The sequence below is a fragment of the Bos taurus genome, chromosome X (genome assembly GCF_002263795.3).
Source record: "Bos taurus isolate L1 Dominette 01449 registration number 42190680 breed Hereford chromosome X, ARS-UCD2.0, whole genome shotgun sequence".
Classification (NCBI taxonomy): Eukaryota; Metazoa; Chordata; class Mammalia; order Artiodactyla; family Bovidae; genus Bos; species Bos taurus.
Window position 1 is genome coordinate 132,569,864 of NC_037357.1, and position 23,777 is coordinate 132,593,640.

General features: G+C 45.4%; 1 protein-coding gene across 4 annotated transcripts in view; it reads right to left on the reverse strand.

Annotated features, from left to right (window-relative positions):
* CLCN4 (chloride voltage-gated channel 4) overlaps positions 1–23,777 on the reverse strand; it is a 71,607-nt gene that overhangs the window by 24,486 nt on the left and 23,344 nt on the right. For 3 of the 4 annotated variants that reach the window (XM_005228495.5, XM_005228496.5, NM_001031757.1), the window contains 4 exon segments: positions 16,185–16,339; positions 12,846–12,945; positions 8,261–8,448; positions 5,365–5,487 (listed from right to left, as the gene is read on the reverse strand). In XM_005228495.5, the coding sequence (XP_005228552.1) occupies positions 5,365–5,487; positions 8,261–8,448; positions 12,846–12,945; positions 16,185–16,328 (555 nt within the window). In that variant the 5' untranslated portion in view covers positions 16,329–16,339. 4 annotated transcript variants of the gene reach the window in all.

Below are 23,777 nucleotides of genomic sequence, written 5' to 3' on the forward strand. Positions count from 1 at the left end.
ATATTATAATTTATATTAATGCCTACTTTTATACATTAATGGAACCCCCGAGACAATTCACTGCATAGTAAATCTTAATAATTCCGGAGTAATGAGATCATTCAAGGAATGAATAAGTAGTTATCAGCCTACTTTTACGTATGGCATTTTATCCTATGCAGGTTACCCTCTGCTGTGTTGAAAAGATACATGTATCTATTGATTTTAACTGTTTATTTTTGACTATTGAAAGATGGCCAAGATAAAGAGACATCTGGCTAGCTTTGTTGCAAAGCAAATACAATAAAATATCAATGGAACTTTAGATAGGGGTTGGCTAACTATGGCCAGTAGGCCAAATGCAGACCACAGCCTATTTTCGTATGACCCACAAGCTAAGATCTTTAAAACCTAAGCTTTTAATCTTTTTAAATGTAGTATGTAAACAAGGTAAAAGACGAGGGCAGCAGAGGATGTGATGGTTAGATGACATCACTGATTCAATGGCCATGAATTTGAGTAAACTCTGGGAGACAGTGAAGAACAGGGAAGACTGGTGTGCTGCAGTCCATGGGATCGCAGAGTCGAACACGACTTAGCTGTGAGTGAGAATAGTTCCTCAATTTTGCCTCTTGACTCACAAAGCCTGGGCTTCCCAGGTGGCACTAGTGGTAAAGAATCTGGCTGCAACTTAGGAGATGTGCGTTCGATCCCTGGGTGGAGAAGATCCCCTGGAGGAGGAAATGGCACCCCACTCCAGTACTCTTGCCTGAAAAATCCCATGGACAGAGGAGCCTGCTGGGCTACAGTCCATGGAGTCACAAAGAGTCGGATATGACAGAACATACACGCATGCACTGGATATAGAAGCATCACCAATGGATAAATAACATTTTATCTTCAACCTCTCCCACAATTGGCTGAAATGAAGTGAATGTTTACTGCCTAGCTAGCAATTTACAAGCCTGTAATCAGAGATTCATTAGACACAGAGTGAGCCAGCCAGTGAAATTTGTGGTCAGTATCCATTTTCCCATTGTATAATGCATAATCGGACAATCTCAGCTCTTGTCACTGTCAGGATGTTTACATAACATCAAAGTGCCTCCTAGTGGGCATTGCTCTGCCAAGCAATCATTTTCTTGAATAGCTATCCTAGTCCTTCTTGAGCTTGGTGCTCAACAGCATCCTCTGGGGAATTAGAAACCAAGGAGGACTAGTTAATCCCCTCCCCCGGAAATCTGATGTAATTGACCTGAGGTGTATCATGGGCACAGGGAGTTTACAGACTCCACAGTTCAGTTCAGTTCAGTCGCTCAGTCATGTCCGATTCTTTACAACCCCATGAATTGCAGCACTCCAGGCCTCCCTGTCCATCACCAACTCCCAGAGTCCACCCAAACCCATTCTAAAAGGCAGTCCAGGTAGAGAAGCACTGTTCCCATCCTGAGAAGAGCAATACAAGTCTTCCTAATTTCTCACTATTTAAGGTCAGTCCTGAAATACTCTTTGGCTTTTCATCACCTGTAATGCTAATATAGGAAATTTCACAATGGGTTTGAACAGACCATTTTCATCTCAGGAATTACTGACAGATATCTGTTTTTCTTAATTCAAAGAGAAAGACCAACAGTGAGCAAGCATGTGGGCATCTATTTGAAAGAACTCACTAAGCTCCTTCCTAGAAAACACAAGGGAGGTCTTCCAGCTCTCTAATCAGATGAACCAGCCTTTAACTAAAGGCACACAAACTAGCAGTGGTTAAACTGGTCTTTAACTAGTGGTAGTGGGCTTATTTGAGCCTGTGCTCTGGGGAGCCCATATCCCTTTATTTAAGGGATGTTTTATTATGCCTGCCACAATCCTGCCCTTTTGTATTGCCTAGAATAAAATTATCTATAATTTTTTGTCAGTTAATGTGGATTTGGACCCAAGGGTACACTTGAAGAGCATGATACCATTTAGAAAATTACAAGCATCTAAATTACCTGAGCCATTGCCAGCCATGACATGTGGTGAACTGAACAATGTGAGAGGTATTTCATAATTCTCAAAAAAACGACTGAATAAAATTGTCATGATCAAATTAGGGATTAAAGAAGGCAAATTTGTTCCCAGCAGATGCCAAAATCTAATCACTCGCTTTAATTTGAATTAATAGAGACTGAATCAAGCAGGGCTCTAAGGCAATGCACTGCAGCACATTTGTGACTTGACGATGGCAACTTTAAAACCTCTGTGCTGTGTGCTGTGCTTAGTCGCTCAGTCGTGTCTGACTCTGGGACTCCACAGACTGTGGCCCGCCAGGCTCCTCTGTCCATGGGATTCTCCAGGCAAGAATACTGGAGTGGGTTACCATTTCCTCCTCCAGGAGATCTTCCCGACCCAGGGGTCGGGACCTGCATCTCCTGCATTGCAAGGCGGATTCTTAACCACTGACCACTGCACCCCAGATCACCTCCTATGATGGGAAGTATATTTTCTAAAAAGCTCATTTAGTGTCTTTGCCGAAATGAAGATCAGCTCGGTATCTCAAACTGAGTGGAGTTGGTTGCGTAGTTAGTTGGGTTTTGACTGGAAGGATTTTATTCGTACCCATGAATGATTTCTTTGCATTTACTTTTTACTCTGCTCCTTTCCTCCAAGAACTGGGGTAAGTGTTAGGAATTTCTAGCTCTACTATAATAACAATGAAAATCTGCTACTACTGAGTCATAGTAACTAAACTTCAATTATAAAATCTCCATTGGGTTCCTGACACTTGAAAAGATTATTGTGAACTCTTTTATAAATAGAGACATGAATCTGTTACATATTATTTACAGCTGAAAAAATATTTATGTACCTACTATCATGTACCCACTCCCAAGTTTAGGACAGAAGAGCAGGAACCTGTGAACACCTTGTCTTTGCTTTCTCAGTGGACTCTTCCAATCATTTCCTTGCCTTTCTTGCGAGCTTTAGCACATCTGGGTATGACTAAACAGTATGCTTGTTTCATACAGGCTGTTTTAGAGACTCTACAGAAATGGAACCATACTTCACATATTCTTCTCTAACTTACTTTTTCCACTTGATATCACTCTTTTGAACTTTATTCACATCAATGTGTTCCTTGCACTTTGTCACACAGGAAACAATGCTGAACTTGGTATTTGACTCATTTTGGGTTCAGCTGTCATAAATGAAGACGCCATCTGTGGATGAGCACCAGGTCCACCAGACGCCCTCCCACACAGAGTTCCGTGTCTGTGAGCTGGGCCATGCATCTCTGGTTCTTGGAAGAGGAAGATGGTATCCCCACTCGCAACACCTTTTATTGCTGCCTTCAATTTCCCACCAACTCCCCACTACCCACCTCCTTATTTTTACAGGTGGCTTGAGTCCAAAAGCGCCTGTTGCTGGGCACTGGGATCAGAAACTAGGATGCCAACAATAATCTGTTCTCTTTGTCTCAATATCCAATAAAATGCAGTCAGTTCTGCCCGGACACTTGTTTGGAAAACACAAATTTGTTCCAATGTGATTCATGCGTCGGGGCAGAACTTGAGCATGATGCCAATTTCGCGTCTGTTTCTGCACGATTTCCTCTGAGAGAAACACAAGATGGAAAACTGCAGCCGCCAAACTGAGCCAACACACAAGCACACGTCTCAGACAACTCCCAGTTTGCACGCGCACTAGGGTGGTATTCATACATTCCTTAACCATTTAACATGTGTCAAACTGTGCTACTGGTTCTATGTGGTTCCCATCTTTTTATGTGCCACCAATGAGGTTTCTGGGCACTGTGCCCCTAACTCCATCTTCCCAACAAGCTCTGTGGTTTTGGTGATGCAGTTTCACATCGCCCTTGACTTGGCATGCATATGGTACATTAGGAATTTCCCAGGTGGCTCAGTGGAGACATGAGTTCAATCCCTGGGTGGGGAAGATCCCCTGGAGAAGGAAAAGGCAAACCCACTCTGGTATTCTTGCCTGGAGAATCCCAAGGTCAGAGGAACCTGGCGGGCTACAGTTCATGGGGTCACAAAGAGGCAGCCACAACTGAGCACGCACACATAGTGCATTACAGCAACACTGGCTGTACGGAGCAAATATGCTGCAATGCACAGCTTATTTTTTAGGTTCCTCCAGCAACGTGTTAATATCAACTATCCAAAATTCAGCATGAAATTGCCTTCTTAAAACATCTTTTCCTGGAACAAGATAATGCTGAGCTTTCCTTTCAACGATCCTTTAATTACCCCAGCCCTTCCCATGAACCGCCCGGACCAGCAGTGCTGTTGGTGGTGCTGCCAAAGACTGTGGGTCCGCTGCCATGACCGCTCACATCTTTATAAACTCAGCATCTCCCCTGTCTGTGGGAGCTGCTGAAGCACCAACTTGAAGGAGAATGCAACAGCAGTGATTAGAGTGATCGTCTAAGAACTTTAAAAATGATTTCTGGCTCAAAGCTGCACTGTCTGGGTTTTTCGGGAATTCGCTCAATTATGGTTTGTTGAACCCAGCAGATCCTCAGTGGTTTGAAGTTTAGTCCCGGGCATTCTTCCTGATCGATGAAGTCACTTCCCTCATGCTCTGGTTACCAGAAAGAGCTGAAAATATTTATAAGAACTCTAAACTCACACGGGTGCATTCACAGCACATGTAGTGAACATGGAATTTAGTTTTTAAAGATTGCTCTTATCCTCTCACAAGCAGAGCAAAAACGTGGCAAGGGAGTTTAATAAGTAAACTTTCTGAGCACCAAACTCCCGCTGTTGCCCCTTTCACAGCTGATCACTGATGTACTTGCATACGTGCGTGCTCAGTTGCTCAGTCATGTCCAACTCTGTGTGACCCCATGGACTATAGCCTTCCAGGTTCCTCTGCCCTTGGGATTCTCCAGGCAAGTGGGTTGCCATGCCCTCCTCCAGGGGATCTTCCAGACCCAGGGATCGAACCTGAGTCTCCTGCATTGGCAGGCAGATCCTTCACCACTGCACCACCTAGGAAGCCCTAAATGTACTTAAGGGTTACTATAGGACCATGTCTGCGTGTGTGGTTAATGAACTCCAGTTCCACAGGCTTTAAGACTTCTGCCTGGTATGCAAAGACAAGAATTGAAGCATCTGAGAATAAACAGAGCATAAATCCTGAAGCCAGACAGCTGGGTTCGACTCCCAGCTGACCAGCTTAGCGACCTTGGGCAAGTTACTTAACCTCTCTGTACTTCACTTTCCCCAACCATCAAATGAAGAATAAGAGTACGGACCTCATAGGCTCTCTGCGAGAATGAATGAGTGAACAGATGTCCAATGCCAGGAACCATCCTTAGCGCCTAAGTGCCACGTAAGTGCTTGCTCTTCTAATAATTGGCACAAAAAGCCAGCCCCAACTCACCTCGGGTATACCAGAGCCACAGGCATATGGTGCAAATACTCGTACCAGGGAGACAGCCAGAAATGCAAACAGCAATGCCCACAGGATGTACATTAGGTAATTCAGAATGTAAGCACTGGCACCCTAGACAAGACACAGAACAAGAAGAGACACGTGAGCCATTGCAGACCCAAGCAACACGCCTAGCCCTCTAGAATGAGAGAGGACCCTCTGACCTGACTGGGCAGCTTCTCGCCTGGTCCTGTGTCAACAAAGAGGCAGGTTAGTTTTATCAGCTGTTGCTATTGCTATAGCGGTTCACACAGACACAGCACCAGCTGCTTTTCTGGGAGCTGTGTACACACATCTTCCACCAGGTGACACCTCAGCAGTCCTGGAAACTGTGAATGAGGCTTGGTTTGAATTGCCCTGTGCGCTTGAGTTAATAAAAGGCATGTAACAGAAAATTCTGCCTTCGAGCCCCCAGAAAGTTTGTTTGGTCTCGTCTGCGGTGGATCAGCCTCTTTGCTTTGGTGAAGGCCAAACCCACGCTGCAATTAAAACCAAAGAGGAAGTGTGTGAATTGCCTTTTTAAAACTTTTTATTTTGTATTGAGGTATAGCCTATTAACAACGCTGTGACAGTTTCAGGTGGGCAGAAAAGGGACTCAGCCATACACATACCCGTATCCATTCTCCCCTAAACTCTTGTCCCGTCTGGGGGAACTGCATTTTAGAATACTGCTACTCAGATGTGGCCCCTGGACCGGCAGTATCACCTCGCGTGGAATGGAAATGCAGTCTCAGGCGCTGCGCCAATATTCTAAATAATCTGATGTGTGGGGAACACCTTCTGGACCAACAACACAGTCTGGGGTCTTTGAGGCTGAGGACCTGGTGTGCTGGGCAGACTACGATTCTCTAGGCCTCAGCTTCTTGCCACCATCTGATCTGTCACATGATGAGCAGGAAAAGCCAGGGTGCCTCTAAGCCAGGCCACTGAAACAGCCACACGTGCGCCTGTAAAACACAAAAACATGCTCCAGGAGATAGCTCTAGCCTTAACAACCAGAGATATTCACACCTGGTGTGGTGAGAAATCAGGAATACATTTCACCCGGAGAAAAATGGACTTTTCTGTGACTAATAATAACATCTCACCCTGGCTAACACTAATTCTTTGAATTCAAGTATAAATCTTGGAGATGGTTGAGAAGCTGGATGGCCATAGTTCCCCCCAAAGTAGGAGCGAAGAAACCAAACATGGCGGCCAGCCAATTCAGCCTGCCCATCTCCATCCAGCCACGTGAGAATCTATTTTTGGAAGTGATGGGGAGCACTGAGGATGTGTGAAATTTCAAGAGCCCATCAATTTCTGAGATTTGACAGAATTCATTTTCAACTCCACTGAGAAAGATTGAGCAAAATGGCAAAGTGCATTCCAGAAGTCTTCAACAGAGGTAAATCAACTGGGCAAAGGAGAATGGGGGAGCAAGGAGGAGAATATGTATCTTCCAAGAACAGTTATATGGTGAACAGTCCTCACAGTACCCTAACGTGAATCCTGGCAACTTAGCTCCCTATCACCTGGGTTTCTGATCTGTCGATGACCCTTAGTCACTGTGGTAACCAATGAACTCAGTTAGAAATTAAGCCTTTTCCTGGACAAAGATTTGTGCAGATCTGAAAGTCAGAGAGCCATGAAGGCAAGAGCCTGGTCTGTGCTTCACTGCTACAGCCCCTAGGCTGGGATATTCCCATTGCAGAAGGCCCACAAACATCGTCTCTGATGTGTTCATTGAAAGATGATAACTGTCTCCACAGGGAGACAGCCCTTCTCATCTGCTAGGAGGGCTACGATCCAAACCAGGTTAACAACTGGGGTCGGTGAGGATGTGGGAAAGCTGGAACCCACATACGCTGCTGCTGGAATGCAAAAAGGTGCAGCCACTTTGGAAGACCGGCAGCTCCTCAAAAGGTTAAATGTAGGGTTGCCATGTGCCCCAGGAATTCCCCTCTAGGTATGGACCCCAAAGCAATGAAAACATACGTCCACACAAAACCCTGTAGATAAGCTTTCAAAGCAAAGTCATTCATAAAGCACAAAAGTGGAAGCATCACATGTTCCTCAGCTACTGAGTGGAGAAATGACACGTGCTGATGCAGACAATGGCATGTTATTTGGCCGTGAAAAGGAATGAAGTCCCAATTTACGGTATGACACAAATGAACTTGGAAAACATTATGCTAAGTGAATGAAGCCAGACACAAATGTCCATGCGTTGTACACTCCATTTATAAGAAAAGTCCACAGTAGGCAAATCTGCAGAGGTAGAAAGCAGACTGGTGGTTGCCCAGAGCTGGCAGATGTGGGCGGAAATGGGGAGTGACTGCTGACAGGTACAAGGTTTCTTTGGGGGTGATAAAAATGTTCTAAAATTAGATCAGGGTGATGGTGGCACAAATGCGCGAATATTCTAAAAGAATATTAGCATATTCGTGTTAATGAAGATTAATTCATTAATATTAATATTTATTACACAGATTGATGTATACACATAGAATATTCTCTGGAATATGAATTACATTCACTAAAGCCATTTTTCTAAAACAATATCTTTTCTCCTCAGTTAGAAGTAATAAAAATCAACTCTTATTTCTTTAGCATGATCAAAAGACCACTCTCGGTAAGAAAAACAAAACCAAATACCAGGTTTTAAAAACTACATACGTTGTACACATGCAATAGTGGGGAAGGACTTTCCAATTGAAGTTTGAACCCTAGAACTAGAAAACAAGCTGAGTGGGAAGTGGCACTCATATTAGCCACAGCTGAAGGTCAGAGCAGAAGGTGAGTGCATAGACATTCCCCACCACCAGCCAGGGGACTCCCAGCCAGGACACACCCACGCACTCACCTCCGACTGATTCACCAGCAGCTCCGACCACTTCTGCCACAGGGGACACTTGTCCCTGTCCTCAAAAGTGGTCTCATTGGAAGTCCAGCAGCACTGCTCATGGCTATACCAGAAGGCGGACAGGCAGATGCCCTCTTTCAGGTCGGTCATCCAGTCAACAGCGAGATCGATGACCCCGGCCAGAGTGCCTGGAAGAAGCAGCAAGAGCCACTGAGACGGAAGCCAGCGGGACCCAGGCAGCATGGAGGGCAGGCAGAGATGCCCGCGCCCTGGGCTGCCACATGCCCCAGCAGCCTCTTTCAGCAGTCTTGAGGTCACCTGAGCATGTGGCAGGGCCCATGGTGTGGCAAAGGTGGCACCCAGCCCACTGAGACACAAAGGCCAATGATATACAGTCCTTGGGGGGCTTCGATCACACAGGAGGGAGAGACCTGCAGGGCAGAGTTCACTGCAACCCCCTGGGGCTTTCAGAACCCAGCCCTTCTAAGTTTTGGAACTAGGGTACCAATACCCAATAAAAGATGGAACCCCCTCAGCAACTTCCAGGGCAGGATGCTGGAATCACAAACTTATCTCTCCAGAAAAGACAATTCAGACAAAATGGAGAGAAATCAACTATGACAGCCTCATCATTTCAATCAAGTTTTATATCCAAATGGAACCCAACTTGAAAAATGTCACTTATTAGAATCTTCTGAATTTTTACATTTTGGTTGAAGGACTGAGGAGTGATTTAAGTAAACAACTACTCTAAAGGCCAATAGAAGTGGGATAAAATAGAGTGTGCAGTGGGTCACAGAAGGCCATCTTACTAGAGTAATCCATTCCAGTCCTTTGTGAAGGCAGAGAATACTCTCAAGCTACCGAAGTTTTCAAACTTTTACTAGCCTTTACTACAATATTATTTCCCTGCCAGCATCAACACCAAAGGCAACCACACACCAACAAAAGGCCCCCTGGCCCTGCCACTCTCCTGTTGCATCAGCAGTCACCCACTGTTCTTTCCAGTACTGCCCAAATCCTCAGCAGCACACAGGCTCTTTCCTCAGTCTCCGAGTTTCTCTCCAGGCTCCTCTCTCTCCACCACTAACCCCACACACTGCCCACGCCATGCCCCTGAGCACACCAGGCCCTCCTCTCTGTACTTCCTCAGACAGTGCTGCCCTCCCCCAACTGGGCAAGCTCCTATTTATCTTCCAGATCCTGGCATTTCTATCACCTCCTTCAGGAAGCCCTCCCTGATTTCCTAAGTCTGAGCTAAGTATATTTCCCAGGCATCCCGCCATCCCCATACTTATCACATCCTGATATGACTATATTTATATGTGTGTGTGTATCCAACTAGTCTATAAGTGGGGCAGGAAGACAGTCTCTTGTCTGGTTTGTGTGCCACGGTGGGAATCAGGCCAGGCATCCAGACCCTGTGTCCCCTTTAAGTGGGCAAGGGCACACAGCCTTGTCCACTGTTGTATGCATGTCAGGTGTACAGCTGGAACTATATATCAGGTTGAATGAATGAGAGCAACAAATAAATGAAAATCAGGAAACTCAGGTCCATCCATTCACTCAAGGGCTACTTACTGAGCACCTACTTACTATGGAAGTAAACTCTACACCCTGGGGTACAGCACTGAACAAAGCAAACTCAGGTCCCTGCCTTCACGGAATCATACCTCATGCAGGGAGAAAGACACTAGACTAAATAAGTAAGGGGGCTTCCCTTGTAGCTCAGTTGGTAAAGAATCTGCCTGCAGTGCAGGAGACCCAGGTCCAATTCCTGGGTTGGGAAGATTCCCTGGAGAAGGAAATGACAATCCACTCCAGTATTCTTGCCTGGAAAATCCCATGGATAGAGAAGCCTGGAGGGCTACAGTCCGTGGGGTCGCAAGAGTTGGGCATGACTTAGCGACTAAACCACCAAGTGAGGGGCTCTGACAACAAGAGAAGAATACAGTGTGCTCCGGGGGCGGCCATCCCCCACAATGGTGCCGGAGAACAGGTCCTCAAAAGGAAAACCAAGGGTCGCCATCTGACCAAGGAATTCTACTCCTCAGTGTCTGCCCACGAGAAATGAACACATATATCCTCACAAAGATACGCACACAGATGTTCACAGCAGCATATTCACAAAAGCCAAAAAGTGGAAACAACCCGTATGCCCGTCAACTGCTAAATGGAAGAACCAAATGTGGTCCACCTAGGACGGCAATAAAAAGGAATGAAGTACGGACACATGCGACAGTGTGGATGAGCCTTGGCAACATTATGCTTAAATGAAGCGAGTCAGAAAGGATCACATAGTATGTGATTCCATTTTGTGAAAGGTCCAGAAAAGGCAAATCTACAGAGACAGAAAGTAGATCAGCGGCTGTCTAAGACTAAAAAGAGGCTGAGGGCGCTGCGGCTGATAGCTGAAGGGTAGGGAGGTTCTTTGGGAGCTGGTGAAAATGTTCTAAAATCGATCTTGGTGTTGGCTGCAAAATTCTGTGAATACACTAAAAACCACTTTAACAAGGTGAATTGTATGGTATGTGAGTTATAGCTCAATAAAACTGTTACATACATACACACATACATACATAATGGTGGGCGAGGGGGATGAAGTTCCGAGAGAGAGAGAGAGAGAGAGAGAGAGAGAGAAAGGTACTTTTAGAAAAGGTGGCAAGAAAGATGACCTTTGAACAAAAACGTTGTGTGGAACAACAGTGACCCCCAGCGGTGGCTCTGGGTTAACGCCCCTCATAGGAGCCGCAGGTTGCGCAGCTCCATCTTAGGAGTCAGAATACAATACCCAGGCTGCCACTAAGGAGGTGACAGGCCAGGCAGTGGGACTCCTGGGTCTCACCACCATTAGACAGCTGGGGAATGGGAAGGCGAATGGGGCAGAGTTTTCTGGATCTCCCTTCCCAGTACATCCAGATCAAAAGAACACTTTAGCCGCCTTCATCGTTAAGATCATCCATTTCTTGCCTCCCTCCTCTATTCATCTCCTGATGTGACCCTTTGCCAGTGGTCCTCACCACTGGCTGCACATCAGCATCACAGGTAGAAGGGGCCTTACTCAATGCTAGGGCGTCATTTCTGGAGTACTATTTAATTGCAATTTGGGCAGCAGTAGTTTTAAATCCCCAGGTGATCCCACCTAAAAGAAGTGAGGTAAATTGGCTTACCAGAGAAGCCAGGTTGTTGGTATCTGATATGTTAAAAACAGCCCAACTGGGCTCTTGGATCAGTTGATAAATCTAGGCCAGAACATCTACTCGGATTCCTTCATTTCCAACGTCCATCTCTCCTTTCTGGGAGCCAAAAATAACCCTGGGTAGAGTTTTATACATCTATTCTAAACAAAGACATCAAAATTCACAGCAAACTACTTCGCCTTCCTTTAAAGGTCTTCAGGTCTTCACATTAGCAGTCAAACAAAGGGGTGGCAAAATGTCGTACATCTATGAACTGCTACCAATATCCACGGGGAGCGGAAGGGCAGGATGGGGCGAATAGGCAGCTACTGTGACTGGAGCGAGAGGACTGCCACTTCAGCACTTTTATGGGCCCTTTATGACCCACCAGGCACACAGAGCCCTTCCCTAGCAACCGAGCCCCTCCCACCATTGTAGATATAACAAATGAGAGGTGGCCAGAAATCAGAGTCCTCCAATCACAAAGTTTCACTCTGTGTCCCATGGGAGTGCTGTCAGACAGCGTGTACTACACTAGACCCATATCACAGTCATTCTCTGATCAGTCCTATAACCATAACTATGATGTTACTACAGGCAGGGGGTTTTCTTAAGGAAATCTCTTTAACTTGATCAGTTTTTTCCTCTTTGACATTAACCTTCACAGCCTCCTAAGAGTAAGGAAATTTCAGGAAACGATTTCCATGGAGGGTTGGAGTGTTTGCTATTAAAAGGGGAGGCATAACTTCCAGATACACATTCATTTGCTCCGAAAACACCCATGGGTCACAAACATGGTGCTGGGATTATAAAAATGAAGGACGCAGAGTCCCTGAGGGTCAGAACAACCCAAGGACTGGACGTACATCTCCCAGGCCTCTCTCAGACCCTGCAGTTTCGTGTTACTGGGAGTGTCTCTCGATGTTCATCCCAGGGCCTGCCAGTGTTAGTCAAGTTCATTCTCACAGGATGTTTTAGAGAGCAAAATGTTCCCATCCTTTCTAGCCTGCTCCATAGCCAAGTCCTACAGAATGTGAAGTGTGTGCTTTTGGTTGCTCAGTCATGTTTGACTTTTGTGACCCCACGGACTGTAGCCCGCCAGGCTCCTCTGTCCGTGGGATTCTCCAGGCAAGAATACTGGAGTGGGTTGCCATTTCCTTCTCCAGGGGATCTTCCCGATCCAGGGATCGAACCCATGTGTCTTGCACTGGCAGTAGATTCTTTACCGCTGAGCTACCAGGGAAGCACAGCTCTCTTGGTACTCCTCTCCAATGACTGTACCTGGTCCACCCATGCCTTGGCGTCTCCTTACTTCACTGACGATAGATTGGTAGGTCATGTATTTTGCTCTTAGATATTTCAAGCCACAAACTCCTGGCATGAAGTACAAGAGAAACAGCACGTACCTGCCAGCAGGCCAATGAGCAGCATGACTGCCCATCCCGACCAGGCATCCAACAAACTCTTGATGAACTCCCATATGGACTCCTTGCTTTTGCTGGTTATCTAGAAACAAAAAGACATCAGAGCTGATGTGGATACACGTTCCAATTCAAACTTACTTTTCTGCAACTGTTTCCTCAGGAAACAGGTTGAATGAGAAAACAAATGTAATTAAGCAACTAGATGGCCACTTAAGTGATTCTTTCAGTTACTGAGCATGATGGTCAAATGGGCTTTCTTGTTCAAGGAGCTATGAAGATGACGGTCTCCAAAGAATCAGAATCCCCAAAAAATCACTTAAAAAATCTTACTAAACATGACTGGATCCCTGATTATTCCAAAGTCATTCTGAAGGGAGATATCACTTCGGTGTCATCATTTTCAATACGAATCACTATTTCAGCTTAGATTGTAAGGCCTGTTCACAAAAGACCCTCTTCAACAAAGATTTCATTTCCTTCTTTGGTTTTCCAGGTTACATGTTAAAAGCAAGAACATCCTGGTCGAATACATTTTATTTAACTGGTACATTCCAAGCATAAGAACGTGTGTGTGTGTGTGTGTGTGTGTGTGTGTGTGTGTACAGCTTTGGACTTTCGGACATCTTTTTTCTAAAGTGTTTAACTTTTTTATTGGAGTATAGTTGATTTGCAACGATGTGTTCATTTCAGGTGTACCACAAAATGAGTCCGTTTTTTATATATCTTCTTTTTCAGATTCTTTTCCACTATAGGTTATTACAAGACATTAAACATAGTTCCCTGCACTATACAGTACGCCCTTGGTGTTATCTATTTCATATGTAGTAGTGTGTATCTGTCAACCCCAAACTTCTAATTTATCTCCTCCCTACTTTCCCCTATGGTAACCGTAAGTTTGTTTTCTATGTCTGGGAATGTTTTTGTTTTGTAAATAAGTTCATTTGTATTAAATAAATTCATTTGTATATTTTAGACTCCACATATAAGCGATATCATATTTGTCTTTCTCTGTCTGACTTACTTCACTTAGTATGATAATCTCTAGTTGAATCCATGTTGCTGCAAAAGGCATTATTTCATTTTTTATGGCTCGATAGTACTCCACTGAATGTATATACCACATCTTCTTTATTCATTCCTGTGCTGATGGACACTTAGGTTGCTTCCATGTCTTACATGTAAACAGTTAAGAGTTTTCTCTAATATGCTCAGGAGTGGGACTGTTGAATCACATGATAACTCTATTTTTAGTTTTTAAGGAACCTCCATACTGTTCTCCATAGTGCTGTACCAACTGACCTTCCCACCAATGGTCTAGGAAGGTTCCTTTTTCTCTGCATTTATTATTTGTAGACTCTCTCTCTCCAGCATTTATTATTTGTGGACTTTTCGATGATGGCCATTCTGACCTGTATGAGGTGACAACTTGTGGTTTTAACCAACAGCAAGAACGCTGAATGAGGCAGCATGGACCACATTTCCCAGGCAGATGGTTATGTCTACACACACTGTAGGAGCCCCCTTTTCCCTCCCTGTGTTAACAGAATCCTACATCCCTGAGATTATCATTCCCCTACACCCTTAAGAGCAAGGGCTGGCAAACATTTCCTATAAAGAGACAGAAAGTCAATATTTTCAGCTTGGAAGGTCAGATGGTCTCCGTGGCAACTACTGGAGTCTGTGGTTGTCACGCAAAAAGAACCATAAAGAGTGCGTGCACCCGCAGGCATGGCTGTGTGCCAAGGCAGTGGGACTTCTGGGAACAGGCGATGCGCCGGATTTGCCCAAGGGCCACAGTCCGCGACCCCTGTTCTGGACAGAAGGCCACCCCCTCGCCTCCGTTCCTCCAGGTCAGAGCCAATCACCTGCATCAGTGTCCACGGGACCTCACTCCCTACACATCTCTCAGCCTCCCTTCCCTGCCACTGTGTAACGTGATGTGACTCGGTCTCACTCTGGATGTGACGGCTCATTCAGACTCTCTGAAGCTGTTCTCGCCTTTGTGGCTGCTGCATCTCTGACCTGACCTCTCGGTGGAGGGCGCTCCATCCTCGCCACTCTCTCCCCCTTTCACTTACAGCCACTCTGCTGGTTGCCCTCCTTCACCTAAGCATCCATCCCTGGTCCCCAGTCCCTCCCACGGAACCCACTAAATCTTGGCAACACTCCTGATCTCTCCCTCTCCAGACCCAGGCTACCTGGACCACTTCTACAGCTTCAGCACCCACTCACGCCAAGAACACCTCATTCTCCACCACAATCCTGACCATGCCCTTGAACTGCACAGGGCTGCAGGCTGGACAATCAGCTCAAACTCACAGCAGCTGAAACACAACTCAGTGGCCTCCCCCTACAATGTGCTGCTCTGATTTTCTCCCATCTCATCATCCAAGGCCTCCCCCACTTCTGACCACCCCCAGGCCATCCTGACCCCAGTACTGCCCTCCATCCTGCCAATGGCTCCTGTGAAGGATCATGACCCCAAGCCTCTCTTCGTTGGCACTCTTGTCAGATCTGCTTCCTCTTTCTCCTGAACTCATTTCCAAGCTTCCTGTTTACCCCCTGGTGGAACATCTCTCTTGTGGCCATCAAAAGGAAATGTCAACTCTTCTACTCAGTCATTCCCAATGTGGCCCCATTGCCCCTGCACCCAAACTCATCTCCGGTCCTCTCCTTCCTTGAATCTGCCACCAGACCTCAGAGCTCCTTAAACTGCCTAAATGGGCAGTCTTTCATGTTCCTGTGACCTAAAAAAGGGCAGCTCCTGATTAGGACCCTTTCCCCTTCCTCTTCGTAGCACACTCTTACTCATCCATCAACACTCCACTGAAATGCCACCCTCACTAAAAAGTCCCTCCTTCATGGGCCCTCCTAAATGATCCCACAGCACTTGATACACAACTTTATTGGAGTCCATTAAAATGCATCTTGATGCCAGCGAGACACCAGGTGCTGTAATATGTGCTTTCATACACACATAGCCTCATTTATCTATAGGTATAATTACCTTCATCATTGCAAATGAGAAGGTCCAGAAATAGCACCCCAAAAGTGACCCAGCCTGAAGGTGGCATGGTCAGGATGTACCTGATCTATCTGGTTCCAGAGCCCCCTCCTCACCACACCTTGGTATGACACAGCCTCCCACCCAAAGCACCTGGTACTATAAGTATCTGTTCACATCACTTCCTTCTCTTCTCTAGAACCTGCCTTAAAACATGATGCATGAATCCAAGTACTAGCTCGGTAACCATCTGGTGAAAGCATGACTAAGCCCTCTGAAGGGACTCCCCTCAATGTAGCTTTATGAACAGCACAGACCTTCCTGTGTCTGTCGGTGTCCCGTGATTTTTCCCTCAGCCAGTCGATGGTGTGGAAGTCCTCATATGTCCCCACATCAGGGAATGGCTCGTCGAGGAAATCCATCAGGTTTCCAGAACCACTGATCACTCCTGTATTGACCATGCTACTTACATCTGGAAGAGAAAATCTGTGGTTAGAAATGAAGGCAGGGCATCTGCATAGTCCTGGAAGGACAGTCTATGTGCTGTATTTTCTGGTACCAGAAAGACTGATTTCAGCATAAGTGGTTCTGCTGTGATGAAAACAGTCTGTCTTAGTCAGCATCGACTGCTGTAACAAAAATACCACAGACTGGTTGGCTTATCAACAACATACATTATTTCTCATAGTTTCAGAGGGTGGAAAGTCCAAGATCAAAGCACTAACAGATTTAGTGCCTGCTGAGAGTCCACTTCCTAGTTCATGTGGCCGTCTCCTCACTGTGTCTTCATGTGATGGAGGTCTCTGGGTCTCTTTCATAAGGGCACTAATCCCATCCAGGAGGGCCCCATCTTCATGACCTCATCACCTTCCAAAGGTCCCTCCTCCTAATATTATCGTACTCGGGATTAGGTTTCAACATATCTTCCCTGGTGGCTCAGACGGTAAAGTGTCTGCCTACAGTACAGGAGACCCGGGTTCAATCCCTGGGTCAGGAAGATCTCCTGGAGAAGGAAATGGTAACCCGCTCCAGTACTCTTGCCTGGAAAATCCCATGGACGGAGGATCTTGGTAGGCTACAGTCCATGGGGTCACAAAGAGTTGGACATGACTGAGCGACTTCACTTTCACTTTCACTTTGGGAAACCCAAACATTAATTACTTATTATTTGAGGCAGTTATGTTCCATAAAGTCACCATGGCCACTGAATTAGTGAGTACTGAAGCACTGTCCCTAAGAGAATTATAAGGTTAGGTTACTTGAAGCCTTTAGTCACATCATCAATATATAACTTTATTTTGTGTCTCCTTTTAAAGACACCTTATCAGATACATATGGACTTCCAAGATGGCTCAGCAGTAAAGAATCTACCCACCAATACAGAAGGTGTGGGTTCAATCTCTAAGTTGAGGAGATACCCTAAAGAAAGAAATGGCAAATCACTGCAGTCTTCTTGCCTGGGAAATCCCATGGACAGAGGAGCCTGGTTAGCTACAGTCCATGAGGTTGCAAAAAGAGTCACATGTAACTTAGCAACTAAACAACAACAGCAAAAATATCAAATATATATTGTTGACTCATTCACACTGAACTCACAACAGCACTGTCACTCATGCTGCAGGAAGCTTGTCTAACACACAAGCTTATTTTCTCCATAAGGCATAGCGCAGCCTTCTCAGGCTCAGAAACACTACAGGCCCTCCCACCCTGCATCTCAGGGCTGTTGCAAACAATGAAATTACCAGTTAAAAAAAAAAAAAGGAACAAAAATGGGAAAAATATGACACTAAATAAATTGTGAAAAGGACACTTGTTTCTGGTCTGGGAACTAAAACAAGATGGCTAAGCACCACGTTCTCCAACCTCAGCAAGGATCATGCATTTCTGGCAGCTCACCACGTGCACTCTGCAAATGACTGGGCAAGCACCACAAGTATTGATTGCTCTTGGGCTCACAAATACATTTTAGTGAGAAGGCAAATTCACAAATATGGAGCCAGTTATACTGACAGTCGACTATACACATTTCTGGAAAACCTCATGTTCTGCAAAAGCAGGACATCAAAATGAGAGAGCTGGTGGAGTGGAAGGGAATAGGGTTGAGCCCTACCACTCAAAACCAAAGCACTGTAATCAAACCAGTAACCAGCTCCCCTAGGAGATAAAGTGGACCATGCAGGCAGGCAGCCTCTGGGGCTGTAGTGTGGATAGCCAAGACCTACAAAGGTCTGTCGAGTCAAAGCTATGGTTTTTCCAATAATCGTGTACAGATGTGAGTATATAGAATATATATATAAAGAAGGCTGAATATAATATTCAGGCTGAATGCCGAAGAACTGATGCCTCTGAACTGTGCTGTTGGAGAAGACTCTTGAGAGTCCCTTGGACAGCAAGGAAATCAAACTAGTCAATCCTAAAAGAAATCAACCCTGAGTATTCTGTGGAAGGACTGATGCTAAAGCTGAATCTCCAATACTTTGGCCACCTCATGCAAAGAACTGACTCATTGGAAAAGACCCTGATGCTGGGAAAGTTTGAGGGCAGGAGGAGAAGGGGACAACAGAGAGTGAGATGGTTGGATAGCACCACCGACTCAATGGACATGACTTTAAGCAAACTTCGGGAGGTGGTAAAGGATAGGGAAGCCTGGCGTGCTGGAATCCATGGGGCTGCGAAGAGTGGGACATGACTGAGTGACTGAAAAACACCACCACCAGTAGCAGCAATGGGAGAGTGAAAATGCTGGCAAGACTTAACTGGTGGGAGAGTCATTCTATGGTCTGAATGTTTGTGCCCCCATCCCAAATTCATACGTTGAAACCCTAATCCCCAGTGGATGGTATTAGAAGGTGGGATCTTTGGGAAGCGATTGGATGCTAAGGGAAAAGTCCTCATAAATGGGATTAGTGCTCATATAAAAGAGGCCCCAGGGAGCATGCTGGTCCCTTCCACCGCATAAGTACACAAGCAATCTGTGACTGGGAGAGTCAACCATGCTGGCAGCCTGATCTCAGACTTCCAGCCTCCAGCACTGCGAGGAATAAATATCTGTTGTTTATAAGCCACCCAGCCTGTGGTATTTTGTTATAGCAGCCCGAACAGACTAAGACAAGCCAAGAACCATGCCAGGCTGGAGGCACACTGCCCTGGGCAAGCTGCCCTGAGTGCAAGCACTCACTTCTAATTTTCCTTAAAATCCAGTCAAAAGGGCGCCTGCTGCCAGGGCAGTAGCAAAGTTGCATGTTTCTTCCTCTCCTGCCTAAGATAACAATTCCACTCCCATTACCCTGGCTCCCCTCATCTGGAAAACAATCGCAAATAAACCAAGACATCTCCCGCAGTTACACTGCCATTAGAACCTGATTTACAGATCGCATAGGAACTCATTTGACCCAGAGAAAACACTCTGCAGCAGGATCAACGCTCACTCCCAGTTAGTGAGAAAAATCATATACTCTTACAAAGACAAGAGGAATAAGCACTAAATTAAAATTACTTTGGCAAACAGCATGGCAATGTGAATTATAAGGCGTAGACCACAAAACTGCCAGAATAAGATGGTTAAAGAAGGGAAGGGTGGTTATTAAAATATTTGAGCACAGGCTTCTCTCACTGCTTTATGTATTTTTATATCTGGAGGACTCACCCATGACCTGACAAAACTGCATTTTGATCAAATTGAGAAGTCGCTACGGGCAAAGTGGAATAATCACCCTACACACAGTAAAGTGGCCATAGAAATGGATTTATTGACTGTGCAACTTAGCTGCTTTCAAAACTTTAAAAGTTTGAGGTTTGAGCCATGCCAAGCTGAAAACTATACCCACCGATGAGTGCCCAGCAAAGAAGTATACTGCAGAAGTCAGTAGCAACCAATAAATAAGAAAAGGGAAGGCATAAAGTTAGAAAGCAAAGATTTCATTCTCACTCTTACAAAAACAAGATGGTAATAGCCTTGTATTATATGCGGTAAAGAAAATCTCTAATGGGAAAAAAGAAGGCGGCAGGCTGTTAACTCACCACAGGGAGCTCCTGTAAGAAAAACCTAACCAGCAGCAGAGCAAAGAACTGCAGACACTTGGATGTTCTATTATAAAGAAGTTCATATTACCTGAAACTTAACCATATCTCTAAGCAAGCAACAACTCCGGGCAATAACGGTTGAAACAAAAAGTCACTCTGGAGAACAACTGCAACTTTAAACTTTTTGATAGAGCATGACATGGTCATGACAATCAGACATAATTGGTAAAGGAAAATAAATATGATCTAATCGGTAGATCTAACTGGGGGCCTTTAAGAAGGAGGTGCTGACTTTTCGTAGTTCCCTGGCCAGGAACTGAACCCAGGCCCCAGCAGTGAAAGTACCAAGTCCTAACCACTGGTTGTTGTTGTGGTTCAGTTGCTAAGTCATATCCGATTCTTTTGCGACACCATGGACTGTAGCTCGCCAGGCTCCTCTGTCCATGGGATTCTCTAGGCAAGAATACTAGAGTGGATTGCCATTTCCTTCTCCATGGGATCTTCATGACCTAGAGATCGAACCCACATCTCCTGCATTGGAGACGGATTCTTTACGACTGAGCCACCTGAAAAGCCCCCCTAACCAATGGACTTATATGCAGAGTACATCATGAGAAACGCTGGGCTGAAGGAAGCACAAGCTGGAATCAAGATGGCCGGGAGAAATATCAATAACCTCAGATATGCAGATGACACCACCCTTATGACAGAAAGTGAAGAGGAACTAAAGAGTCTCTTGATGAAAGTGAAAGAGGAGAGCGAAACAGTTGGCTTAAAGCTCAACATTCAGAAAATGAAGATTATGGCATCCAGTCCCATCACTTCATGGGAAATAGATGGGGAAACAGTGGAAACAGTGGCTGACTTTATTTTGGGGGGCTCCAAAATCACTGCAGATGGTGACTGCAGCCATGAAATTAAAAGAAGCTTACTCCTTGGAAGAAAAGTTATGACCAACCTAGACAGCATATTAAAAAGCAGAGACATTACTTTGTCAACAAAGTTCTGTCTAGTCAAGGCTATGGTTCTTCCCGTAGTCATGTATGGATGTGAGAGTTGGACTATAAAGAAGGCTGAGCGCCAAAGAATTGATGCTTTTGAACTGTGGTGTTGGAGAAGACTCTTGAGAGTCCCTTGGACTGCAAGGAGATCCAACCAGTCCATTCTAAAGGAGATCAGTCCTGGGTGTTCATTGGAAGGACTGATGTTGAAGCTGAAACTCCAATACTTTGGTCACCTCATGTGAAGAGATGACTCATTTGAAAAGACACTGATGCTGGGAAAGATTGAGGGCAGGAGGAGAAGGGGACAACAGAGGATGAGATGGTTGGATGTCATCACCAACTCAATGGACGTGAGTTTGCATAAACTCCGGGAACTGGTGATGGACAGGGCGGCCTGGTGTGCTGCAGTTCATGGGGTCGCAAGGAGTCAGACACAACTAAGTGACTGAACTGACTAAATAGGTATATAACTCCTTGCTAAAACTAGCAAGGGGGCACTCTTTCTGTCCCCTCCTGATGTCTGTGTCAGAAGCTTTCTCTATCTTTTGTATACTTTCAGTTCAGTTCAGTCGCTCAGTCGTGTCTGACTCTTTGTGACCCCATGGACTGCAGTACGCCAGGCTTCCCTGTCTATCACCAACTCCCGGAGCTTACTCAAACTCATGTCCATGGAGTCAGTGATACCATCCAACCATCTCATCTTCTGTCATCCCCTTCTCCTCCTGCCTTCAATCTTTCCCAGCATCAGGGTCTTTTCCAGTGAGTCATCTCTTTACACCAGGTAGCCAAAGTATTGGGGCTTCAGCTTCAGCATTAGTCCTTCCAATGAATATTCAGGACTGATTTCATCTAGGATTGACTGGATTGATCTCCTTGCTGTCCAAGGAACTCCCAAGAGTCTTTTACAGCACCACAGTTCAAAAATCTGTGGTTTTTTATACTTTAATAATGTATGGATGTGAGAGTTGGACGTGAAGAAGGCTGAGCGCTGAAGAATTGATGCTTTTGAACTGTGGTGTTGGAGAAGACTCTTGAGAGTCCCTTGGACTGCAAGGACATCCAACCAGTCCATTCTGAAGATCAGCCTTGGGATTTCTTTGGAAGGAATGATGCTAAAGCTGAAACTCCAGTACTTTGGCCACCTCATGCGAAGAGCTGACTCATTGGAAAAGACTTTGATGCTGGGAGGGATCGGGGGCAGGAGGAGAAGGGGACGACAGAGGATGAGATGGCTGGATGGCATCACTGACTTGATGGACGTGAGTCTGGGTGAACTCTGGGAGTTGGTGATGGACAGGGAGGCCTGGCATGCTGTGATTCATGGGGTCAAAAGGAGTCAGACACAACTGAGCAACTGAACTGAACTGAACTGAACAACTTCATTACACAAAAAGCTCTGAGCAATCAAGCCTCGTCACTGGCTCTGGATTGAATTCCTCTCCTCTGGAGGCCAAGATTTGCAGCGTTGTTCACGGCTCCTAGCAGCAACCTTTCAATACCTTAGAGAGAGATTCACTGTAACATGCTGGTATATTTTCTTCACAGATATATTTTAAAAGAATTCGAAGTATCACATATCTGGCTGTTTAATTTCATGCTTTTCCCCTCTACATTTTGAATAATTACCACTGGAAAGGCACCATGGCATAGTGATTAAAAACACAGGCTTTGAAACAGCACTGCCTTGGTTCAAATCTCAGCTCTGCCACTGAGAAGCTCGGTGACCTTAGGCTAGTTGCTTAACCTTACTGTGCCTCGGTCTACCCATCTCTGAATTTGGGGGCGGGGGCAGGGGTAGGGGCGGTCTAACAGCATATACCTCCGAATTTTGTTAGCACAATTAAAGAGCAGACATTTGTGAAGCACCTTACTCCTGATACAGGATTGCTTGGGCTTCACAACTGTTGGTCAAATGAAAAACCTGAAGTGTTTCATGAAAACACGTTTCCTTACCACCCCACATGTTCCCTTGGTCTCACAGTTTATCTAATCCATCCTTTGATGTCTTCAGCGGACAGAAGCAACCTGATGGATCCCATTTCTGCTCAAGGAGATTAAGCCAAGTCAAACTGAACTTCTGGGGCACCCTTGGTGATTTCTGTTTACCAAGAACCCGTGAGGCCATTAAAACATGAACCCATGCCTGGCATTTTAAATATCTTTTCCTGAAAACTCTTCAAAGTCTTTACATTTATCAGAGACTACTTTCTTTCAAATGAAAGACATCTATTTTCGCTAACCGAGGAATCTGCATTAATCCCATCTGGCTGTGTGACCTCCACTGACCCTCACTGCCCTCTTCTCAAAAACCAGAGTCCTGGGCTGGACTGTTTCTCAGGTGCTTTCCACTCCAGAGCACACGCACATGACACAGAGCCTGAAACTTTATCCCCTTTCACATGCGTGGGGACAAGCAAACATTTTTTAATTCCTCAAAACTTTTTGTTTCTGTACAGATATTGGTTAAGCCTAGGGGACTTTCCAGAAATTTCAGAGCTATCTTCACCACCAACTGTTTATATCAGTTATTACAGAGCAGAAAAGCATCTTTTAAAAAAACATACTCTTCCCTGTTGGCAAAGTTAAAATGAGATCATCTGAGTGATAATCTCACATCCTCAAAAATTATAGTAATATATGTGAGCATTATTGCCCTTCACACTTACAAATGGGAATCCAGAAGTATAACACACAAGAGATTACTAAACACACAGAAAAAGCGAGCCCCGGGTAAGTAGGGGGATCTTGTAACCGGCAAGAAGCCGAGAGTCCGTGTTCCCTTCTTCGATGGAAATGCATGCGCACCAGTAGCTGCCGCAATCTAATTTCTCTCCAATCAGACCAGATGAAAAGAGCAATCAGGAAAGTGGGGTGTGGAGCTGG